Source organism: Plecotus auritus (assembly GCF_963455305.1).
Source record: "Plecotus auritus genome assembly, chromosome: 4".
NCBI lineage: Eukaryota > Metazoa > Chordata > Mammalia > Chiroptera > Vespertilionidae > Plecotus > Plecotus auritus.
Window position 1 is genome coordinate 98,171,379 of NC_137775.1, and position 10,945 is coordinate 98,182,323.

General features: G+C 45.5%; 1 protein-coding gene across 14 annotated transcripts in view; it reads left to right on the forward strand.

Annotated features, from left to right (window-relative positions):
• FKBP5 (FKBP prolyl isomerase 5) overlaps window positions 1-10,084 on the forward strand; it is a 154,692-nt gene extending 144,608 nt beyond the window's left edge. For all 14 annotated transcript variants that reach the window (XM_080664979.1, XM_080664981.1, XM_080664982.1 and 11 more), the window contains 3 exons: window positions 5,557-5,742; window positions 8,459-8,698; window positions 9,350-10,084. In XM_080664979.1, the coding sequence (XP_080521105.1) occupies window positions 5,557-5,742; window positions 8,459-8,698; window positions 9,350-9,457 (534 nt within the window). In that variant the 3' untranslated portion in view covers window positions 9,458-10,084. The remainder of the gene's footprint in view (window positions 1-5,556; window positions 5,743-8,458; window positions 8,699-9,349) is intronic.
• The last annotated feature ends 861 nt before the right edge of the window (window positions 10,085-10,945 follow it).

The following is a 10,945-nucleotide window of genomic DNA, read 5'->3' on the forward strand; positions in this document are numbered from 1 at the left end:
TCTTAGTGAAGTCACTAAGGCATGTGACAGAAGGAAAGAGAACAGGCACAGATTTCAAAAGAAACTGATAGAGCCCTAGCCAGTTTGGCTGAGTGGATAGAGTGCCAGCCTGCAGACTGAAGGGTCAAGGGCACATGCCCGGTTGCGGGGTCGATCCCCAGTAAGGGGCGTACAGGAAGCAGCCAATCAAACCATGATTCTCTCATCAATGTTTTTATCTCTCCCTTTCCCTTCCTCACTGAAATCAGTAAAAATATTTTAAAAAGAAAGAAAAGGAAGGGATGGAGGGAAGAAGGAAGGGGGGAGAGAGAGGGAAAGAAAGAAGAAGGAAGGAAGGAAAGGAAGGAAGGAAGGAAGGAAGGAAGGAAGGAAGGAAGGAAGGAAGGAAGGAAGGAAGGAAGGAAGGAAGGCTGATAGAAGAAGATTCATTTCTTCTGATGGCCACAAAGATCCCTGCCACACCTACTTTTGTGAATGATCTTTGTCATTGATTGCTTCTCGAAAACCCTTTCTTGTAACACCTAGGAAGATGAGATTTCCTCAGTTAGATCTTAAACCCCCAGACTGAAGACAAAAAAGAAACAGCACTCTGTTCAGTTCTAATCAGAGTGCACCTCAGTGCTTCCCGCCCCAAGATGTACCTGCTCCGTATCCACGAAGGGCTTAGAGAACAAGAGTTAGAGAAGAAGGGCAGTGTTGTTAGGCTTCCTTCTTTCTTTTTTTCTTGCCACTGCAATCCAAGAATAAAAATGAGATGCTGTTTTCAACAGTCTACAGCAGCGATGCACAACTGTGCTTCGGCAAGTCCTTGTGGAGCACAGTTCTAAGACACGCTGTTGGTTGACAGCCTTGTCTGGAGGGAGTGGCGGCGATGTGCGCTGACATGAAACGCCTGGAGAATTATGTAGGACTGCGTAAGCAGAGTGAACGCAGCCCAGGAGCAGCGTGCATGGCTCTTGTTTTTCAAACTTTGAGAGGAAATCCATTACTAGATCATGAAATTGGTATAGTGGAAATGTATATTACATTATGTACTAAGGATAAATGTTTCATAAGTCTTTTGTTCACTTGTGTATGAATGGGTAGTGGATCATAATTTAAAACATTTTTTAAGATATTTTTTACCATGGGTTTTGGTTAAATAAAGTTGAAACCTGTTGGCTTATATAATATATAATTATTTATATTTACTTTTAACTACTTATTATATATACTGTATGGATCACCAGAAAACAGTGATGAAATGAGCTCTAAATTAGACTCTGGGCTTTATGATTCCAAATGATTTAAAGTCATTTAAAGTCTAAAGTGGTTACTTTTTCAGTTGAGGGAGTTAGATTAGAGGATCCCCAAGTTTCTTCCAGCCCTAAAATCCTATAAGTTTTCAAACTCTCAAGAGCAAGTTTGATTTTTTAATTCAATTATGTATACTGGATACTTCTAAACTATTCAAGTAAGATTCCAAGTGTGCTTTTTATAAACCCAAATACACAGTACACTAGAATAAAAAAGAAAATTTTCTGTAAAAATCCCTTTAGACCTCAGGTCCTGAATGGTGTTACCTATATACCTGGAGTCCATTAAAGTCTTTAAATGTATTTTCTTATATTTCCCAAACTTCTAAATAGAACATTAACAGTTCGGGCAGGGGGTTGATGCTCTTGGCATTTAGCTAGAATCGTATCAACTCAGTGTAGCAAAACAGCTCAACGATTCACCAGAAACTATTGGTTGCTGATGGCTCATAACTTTGGGGAACATTACTGATAATGAAGTAATGCTGCAAAGTCACATGCCATATGGCTGTGTCCTGAATATATATACAGAGAGATGCCAGAATTTGTGATCAATAGCAAAAAACATTGCTTAGGTGTCTATACAGTTACTGGACTTGGTTGCTTCTTAGCACCACAGCTGCAGTAGTGATTTGTGTCTTTCATAATATTATGAACCCTCTTAAAATTACTGATCTTTGAATAAAATCTGGATCAGCAGTCACACATATGGAACATATTATTTTTAACATGCAATTTGACAGACGAAATCTTTTAAAACACTAGGCCATTGGGGGAAAATTAATGAAAGGTTCAAAACCACTGACCTAAGCCTTTTCTCCCAGAATGTCTCTGAACATTTTGTACTTCTGAACACTTTCCCAGAGGCACCTTCCGAATTATAGGTAAAAGGTTCCAGCAGTGAGCCTAGTTTTAGCTCTAAGGCCTCAAACTGGTCGGTGGGTCGTTTCCTGTCCACGTTCCCTTTTCAGAGTTTCAGCCCTCCACCCTGCCCTCCTGGGCCTCGTCTTTCTGGGGGCTGACTTGGAGCGTTGTGTACATGCAGGCAGAGTCATCCAGACTGTGGGTGACAGCAGAGATGGTGACATAAAAATGTGCATTTCATGCCATCAGGACATGGGAGCTCCATTTCCATTGATCTGTGATTTGGTTTACACTTTAGTGCATAAATCTCTCTCCTTAAGAGGGTTGAATTTTGGTCAGCTAAATAGGAGCGATTTTGCTGTGTAGATTGTACATTCCTCCTATCAGCCTCTGAACACCGAAGGGAAGAAAGGTAGGAGAGGACTCTTTTAACGTGGCGCTAAACATAATTAAGCCTAGATAACAACGTGACATCATGCCAGGTGCTGTACAGGTCAGGGAAACAAACATGGTTTTCATTTCCTCCCCCTAGCTGGCAGCAATCTGCAGGACAAGGCCTTCACTATCACACCTGCTTAGTGTTTCTCTCTTCTGACCACTTGGTGGCGACAAGGCTGAGGACCCAGTAGTGACATGGGGCTCTGGCGCCCCCTTGTGCTCTATGGGGAAAAGGCATTTCCAAAGCAAGCTAGTTGAGGATCATCTTTCAACCACGGAACCCTTTTCAGACAAACAGGCTTTACTATGTTTTGACCGCTTTTGCTGAACCAAGAAACCAGTGCTATGATTTAAAAACAAGCCATTTATGAGTCAACCCTGCCTTTTTTCTCCTTCTACATTTTTTAAAAATTGATTTTAGTGGGGGAGAGAGAGACTAACAAACATCGATGTGAGAGAGAGAAACATAGATCAGTTGCCTCCCAGAGGCGCCCCAACCAGAAATCAAACCCGCAACCTGGGTATGTGCCCTGCCTGGGAATTGAACCTGCCACCTTTTGGTGCAAGGGACGATGCTCCAACAACCGAGCCACACCGGCCAGGGCTCCTGCATTCTTATAGTGCAGGACTTCTCAGCCTCGGCACTGTTGACGTTTGGGGCCGGATGATTCTGTGTCGTGGGCATTGTAGGATATTTAGCAGCATTCCTTGCCTCTACCCACTAGATGCCACTAGTACATGACGACTAAAAAACATCTCCAAACATTGCCAAATGTCCCGGAGGCACAGTCCACCCCAGTGGAGAACTGTTAGCACATCAGAAGCAGAAGTACCACAAAGCAAATACCTGTACTGTGCTCATTGGAAGTGACCTAAATAAAATTATGTATGATTATGATATATATGAAAGAGCTTTCAAGAAATTAAAACGCTCTTTCAATGTAAAGGAACTACTATGAAGTCTATTACTTGTTTTTCTTTTTAGAAACTGTACCCTTCTACCATTCTGTTATTCAAACCCTACCAAAGTTGTGAGGTTCAGTCTTTGTCCTCCCTGGCTCTCCTTTTCTTTCCCTATAACAATATATGAGGAGGTAATTGGAAAGGTAATAGGTACGTTAAGTGAAGGAGGAAAGAGGAAGAAGAAACTAGGCATAAGGGAAAATGCCCTTACCTGATCTAAATGAAATGACACCCTTCATTACTACCCACCTCCACATTGCCCCCAATGATAGAAGATCTTTGAATTCCATAATTATATTCCTTGACCTTAATATTAGTCAGCAAACCTTCATTAAGGGCCTGTTTGTGCTAAACCCTTGATACTCCAAAAGGGTTGGAACATGCTTCCTGTCCTCGAAGAGCTCCCAGTTCAGCAGGAGGGGATGACAGAGAGAAAATGCCGACCCTGACACTGGGGGAGGGCTGCTTCACGTGGTGCCCAAAAGGCGCACCTAACTAATTGTGTCTTAGTTACCTCAGCTGCCACAGCGAAACGCCCGAGACTGAACAACAGGAATTCCTTCCTCAGGTCTGAAGATAGCAGTCCAAGGCCAGGGTGCCAGCAGGGTCTTGGGTCACAGATTGCATCCTTCTTGCTGTGTCCTCATGTGACTTTCCCTAGCTGCTGTGGGTGGGGAGAGAGGAAGCAGGGAACTAATTCTCTCTGGTGGGCTCTCCTAACCTGATTGCCTCCTAAAGGTCCCATCTCCAAAAACAGTACATTGGGGTCAGTGCTTCAGTGTATGAATTGGGGAGAGGGGTTCAATTCAGCCCATAGCAAGTACAATATGATTTCCTCAAGAATTTCAGCATTTACTCTTAAAGGGCCTGGTTTCATATTCTTAACCACCTATATCACAAATTTCTGAGGTGGAGAAGAAACAGACTGAATTTAGTAGCCTTCTTCAGAAACCTCAGTCCTTCAGCACTGCCTTTCTCAAGTGGAACAGGAGCTCTCTCTGTCGTCCCTTTCCTAAGCTCCCTCTGAAGAGGGGTGCTCAGTGGGGTGCAGCTTTGGTCTCATTCAGACCCATACTTCACTTGGCACTGGTCTACTCCATCCTCACCCAAAATCGACATCAGGGCTTCCTTCCAGGTGAGCTCATTTCTTAGGCCAACTCCTTGAGGTCCCTTGAGGCAGGGATATTCTTGTAGACTTCTGTGAAGTCTCTCAGTGAGTGAGGGTGGAGTGCACGCAGAAGGTTTGCTGGCCCTGGTGTAGGTCACTGGATTTGCCAGGATGTGTCTCCTGCACAGTGCTGACGGTCAGGAGTCCGGGAGAAGGCACTTCCCCCTTCAGTAACCTAGTGACAGGGTCTGGAACTACGCACCAGCCTTTTGGAAAGCGGAAGAATGGATGGATGGATGGACGGACGGACGGACAGACAGATAGATAGATATCAGCACCACAGAATGCTACCCCAATGCCTTGCTGCCCTCTCGCTGAGAGCACTGCCCCCTTGGAACAGGACGAGGGTAAGTGCGGGGCAGTCTCTGTCCTGACCAGCTTCACTGGTCATTGGGACTTCAGAGAGAATGGAAAAGTACCTGGCTAGCCACCCCTGAGGAAAAAAAACACACAAATGATGGCCCTGACGGGTTTGGCTCAGTGGATAGAGCGTCGGCCTGCAGACTGAAGGGTCCCGGGTTCAATTCCCGGTCAAGGGCATGTACCTTGGTTGCGGGCACATCCCCAGTAGGGGACGTGCAGGAGGCAGCTGATCGATGTTTCTCTCTCATCGATGTTTCTAACTCTCTATCCCTCTCCCTTCCTCTCTGTAAAAAAAAAAAAAATCAATAAAATATATATTTTTTTAAAAAATGATGAAATTCCAGGATTTATATGAGGGGGTTTCCATTTTGAGGGTTTGGTATTCCCAGGGAGGCCTGGGTTTACACTTCTCGTGTGCCTCTCTAGAGCCTGTGTAGAGAGTAATGCCCAGCTCTTCTCTCCTAGGGAGGCAAGTACCTGCAGGCAGTCATTCAGTACGGGAAGATAGTGTCCTGGCTCGAGATGGAATACGGTCTGTCCGAAAAGGAATCGAAAGCTTCCGAGTCGTTCCTGCTCGCTGCCTTTCTGAACCTGGCCATGTGCTACCTGAAGCTCCGAGAATACACCAAAGCCGTGGAGTGCTGCGATAAGGTAGCGTCTGCGAGGCCGGGCTGCAGAGGCCGCGCATCTCTCCAGCTTCATCCCTGGTCCACCTTCGCTGCTGCTCGCCAAGGGTTGAGGGTTTTTCATTTGGCTTTATGTATTTTGTTTGTTTGTTTAGAGTTGTTTCTCAGTATGAACTGGGAAATTCAGAAAGGTTTTGATTCAAGACTTTTCTGAGGCCTAGACTATCTATATATATAAAAGCCTAAGCGACCGGTCTACCAGTCGCTATGACACGCACTGACCACCAGGGGGCAGATGTTCAATGCAGGAGCTGCCCCCTGGTGATCAGTGCGCTCCCACGGCCAACCTCCCATGGTCCTTCCCCCTGATGGCCCTGATTGGTGCAGTCCCTCCCCCAGGCCGGCCGGCCCAAATCGACCCCAATCAGGCAGCTGGCCAACCTCCTGCGGTCCCTCCGCCCAGTCAGCCAGCCTCCCTCGACTCCTCTTCCCCCACCACTAGCCAATCTCCCATGGCCCCAATCGGCCCCATCACCAGCTAGGCCGAGGGACCCCACCTGTGCACAAATTCATGCACAGGGCCTCTAGTCCTAATAAAAGAGTAATATGCAAATTGACCGTATCTCCGCTGCACCCACAAGCCACGCCCTCCAGCCAATCAGGAGTGAATATGCAAATAAACCCAACCAAAATGGCTACGGCCACAGAGAGCAGGAGGGAGGCTTGGGTTTCCCTGGCAATGGAGGAAGCCAAGCTTTCCGCCTGCCCTTGCCAGCCTAGGCCTCCACTCAAGGCCACAAAGTTTCAATGATAGAAGATACATAAATCCAAACAGAAATGGCAGCAGCCTTGGAGCTGGAAAGAGCAGGAGGCTAGGGTTGCCCGCGGCAATGGAGGAAGCCAATCTTCTGCAGCCCTGGCTGGCCCAGGCCTCCGCTTAAGGCTACAAAGTTTCAATTGTAGAAGATACATAAATCCCAACAGAAAAGGCTGCCGCCACTGAGCAAACAGGAGGCTTGGCTCCACTCCAGGCTACAAAGTTTCAATTGTAGAAGATAAATAAACCCCAGATACCAGGGCCTCCGCTTGGGTCGCCAGGGGGCGTGGCCAGCCTGCAAACCACCACAGGGCCCTTGCCCAGGCCGCCTCACTCATTGATCTCACACATATTCCTTCCGTTTTTTCCACACATAGAGTAACATATATGTATATGTTCTTTTAAAAATTAGAATATATAGATTTAGACATAATTTTATAAAACGACATTTTTCTGCATCTTATCAATCTGTCATATAACTCTTCTTTTATTCTTTTTTTTTTTTTTTTTTTTTTTACAGAGAGGAAGGGAGAGGGACAGAGAGCTAGAAACATCGATGAGAGAGAAACATCGATCAGCTGCCTCTTGCACACCCCCTACTGGGGATGTGCCTGCAACCAGGGTACATGCCCTTGACCGGAATCGAACCTGGGACCCTTGAGTCCGCAGGCCGATGCTCTATCCACTGAGCCAAACTGGCTAGGGCTTCTTTATTCTTTTAAATATCTGTTGAGTATCAATTGCACGCCATCTATGGTTTATCTCACCAATCCCTTTTGGTAGATGTCCAGGTTGTAATGTTACAGATTATGTGGTGTCTCTCTTTGCATACTTGTGGGATTGTTTCTATAAGATAAATTCCTAGAAGTAGAAATACTGGGTCAAAAGACAATAATTTTAATACAGTAACATTTTAAATTTAAATATATATTATCATTGAATATTATCAGTGGTTTTTTTTCCTCAATAGACAAATTTTTTTCACTTCTTATTGCACATATTTTCATTGTTTGCTCTTTGTACTTCTGTGATTGCCTGTTCACATTCTTCAACTGCATTATTGGTCTGTTTTCAGTTGATTGAGATAATCTATACATTATGACTCTGAACTCTGAGGGTCACTAGGACCCCATTCTTATTTGTCTTTTAACTTGGGATGGCATCTTTTTCCATAAAGAAAGTTTCAATGTTGACGGAGTCAAATCTGTCTTTTCCTTTCTGGTTAAAAGTCTTCCCCACCCTAAAAGTATAAAAATAACCCCATTCAGTACTAGCAAAACCTGCTCCAACTAGGTTTACTTTTTTTTTTTTAAAGTAATTTTAAAAATCTATTATTTTTATTGGGCAATGCATGTAAAAATACTTGATTTAGAACTTATTTTTGTGTTTATGATGTGAGGTAAGAATTAAGTCTTATTTTCTACATGGATAGCTACTGTCTTGACCCCATTTTTTGTGAAGTTAACCCTTTCCCTACTGATTACATAGTCTGTCTTGCTTTGTTCTGCTCCACTGACCTGTGTGTTCATGGACTAGTAACCAAACTGTTTTAATGTCAGTAGTTGGTAGTATATCTTTTTCTCAGGTAAGGCAATTCTCCTCTTATTATTTTTGTTTTTCCAAAATTTTCTCAGCTATTCTTAGTCATTTACTCCTTTCAATTGAACTTTAAAATGAACTTCTCAAGATCCCCTTCCAAATCCTTGGGGGTCTTTAGAGAAATTGTGTTAAACACAGAAATTAGTTTGGGTAATTAGTTGTGTTTTGATCAGTACTTTGTAATAACCTTGAGCCCATCTTTTCAATACACTTTTTCTAATTCCCTGGCTAGAGAGCTTTAGTTAAGTTATTTAAATACTGAGTTTCTTTCAAAAGTCCCATAAGTTACATTCATTCTTTCTGAAACATACACCTTGTGTTCTAGGCCCTTGGACTAGACAGTGCCAATGAGAAGGGCTTGTACCGGAGGGGTGAAGCCCAGCTGCTCATGAACGAGTTCGAGTCAGCCAAGGGCGACTTCGAGAAGGTGCTGGCAGTCAACCCCCAGAACAAGGCTGCGCGGCTGCAGATCTCCATGTGCCAGAAAAAGGCCAAGGAGCACAACGAGCGAGACCGCAGAATCTACGCCAACATGTTCACCAAATTTGCGGAGCAGGATGCCAAGGTGTGTGTGGGACGCGCACTGGCCGTCGGGTGGTAGGTTGGAACGGACCTCGCCCTTTGATGTATAGTCTCAGAGGGGACAGCTCCACACCCAGAGCACAGCCCAGGGAAACAGGTTCCGAGCTGAGAGGCTGGTCTGGTCCAGAGGGAGCATGGGGCTGCTTTGCTCACCAAGGCCTGTAGTAGAGGCACTGGCCTGTCCATGCAGGAGCTGAGGCCAAGCGATTGCCTAGACATGTCCTAAAGCTTCTATTCTTTTTTTAAAAATCAAGCACATTAGGTTTTTTCCAGGTAACACCTCTATTTTCCCAGGAAATGGGCTGTGGTAGGGATGCCCACCGCCATGCCCTCTACTTGGAGGCTCGGGAGCCAACCTGGCACGGGGCGAGAGAGGCCTGTCCCCCGGCCGCAGACTGCGTTCTGCTCCTGAGCTCACCCTCCCCTCCAGCTTGCCACGTGGACCTGGTTATCAAACAGTGGCAAGCTGGTCATTTTAACTGAAGAAAAGTAACCGCTCCCACTCTATGGGCAGCACAGCCCTGGCTTACCCAGCCGGGAAGCCTAAGCAGTCCTTGTGCCGCCCTCTCCCGTTAGAGCGGCAGATGGTCTGCGGGCTAGGAGCTAACTGAGCATTCCACTCCTTCTTCCTCAGGAAGAGGCCAGTAAAGCAATGGGCCGGAAGACTTTAGGAGGGCTTGCCAATGAAAGAGAAACAGGAAGTCAAGCAGTGGAAGAAGAGAGAGCCAGAGGCCATGTATGACACCAGGCAAAGGAGGGAAGAGCCTCTGAACTCGGCCCTCCTCCACGGGCTTTCCCCAACTCAGGACTCAGCAGTGTTCAATGTCAAGTTCATCATAGTCTGTGATTCTGGAAGCAAATGGCAAACCCAGTAGCTTCCCCCAAACCACACCCTGCTGCTGCCCAGCGCTCTCATTGAGGGGTGGCGTGGGACCACTCCGGGGGACAACAGATGGCTGTTGGCGTGGAGACGGCCAACTGCGCAAGTCCAACTCATTTCAGTTGATGTCAACTTTCACTGCCCAATTCAGGGTCCCTTGATATAATCCTAACAATTTGGGGCTGTCTATTAGGTTTTAATAGCAATTCAGAAACCTAAAAATAAATGCTTAATGAATTTCTCCTTTCTTACAGTTGGATGAGGGAAAGGAGGATGAAGTTGTTGTTTTTAAATAACTGAAGTGCTGCAAATGCAACTGTTGTATTTTTAACCAACAGAACCCACAGTAGAGGGGTCGGTGCCCCACAGGCCCATAGCCTCGACACAGACTGGAAAGCCAGGACCTCAGGGCCGCTTGCTTGCTGATGTAGCCCAGCCCCTGTGAGCAGCCGCCTGCAACAGTGGGTTTCTCCCACGCCCAGCCCGCCCTCAGCAGGAACCCTGCCACTCCCAAAACTCTCCCGCAGGGATCGTGGCAGAGGGCTTCTTCACGGTCTTTCTCTGTTTGGGATGGAGTTCTGAGAGGCTGAAATGTGAAAAGAGCAATCAGAACTGCTTGTTTTCCTTCCTCTATTCCTTCTAAGGAATAATTGAGCGCAGTGCTGCCTGCCGGCATCGCCGCTGGTGCAGCACCTGATTCCATGCTGCCCACTCTGAGGACGTCAGACTGTTCTTACAATACCTCTGACTGGAGTGGATGTATCACATATCCTTTTAGGATCCATGCAGCTTTTTTGTTGTTGTTGTCTTTTTTAAATTACTGGTTCATAAACATTTGTATACTGGTTTATGAACTTATTTACACTCCTTTCTCATGTAAAACAAACAAAAACCTTGACTTTTTACTATTAGGTAGCTGAATTTTTTTTTTTATTCTCACTTGAGGGTATGTCTTTACTGATTTTTTTTTTTTTTTTTTTTTGAGAGAAACATCGATCAGTTGCCTCCCAAACATGCATGGACCAGGAATTGATCAAACCCACGACCTTTCGGTGCAGGGGATGACGCTCAACCAGCTGAGCCACACTGGCCAGGGCAGTAGCTGAATTTTTAAAAACAAACTCTGCGGTTGAAAAAAATAAGTAGTTGCTCTTCTACATTAGGGTTTTCCTTGCAGGTTGACATACAGTGGCTTTTTTCCCCTTTTCTGAGAGCTTCTTTATTCTGGTGTGAGTTGTGAAAAAAACTTCCCATGCAGGTACATCTAGCTTACAGTTTCCAATACTTGGGCATTGAGATAGGGCAAGTCTTAAATCTGGACATATAGTCGAAGGTTCGTCCTTATGGATA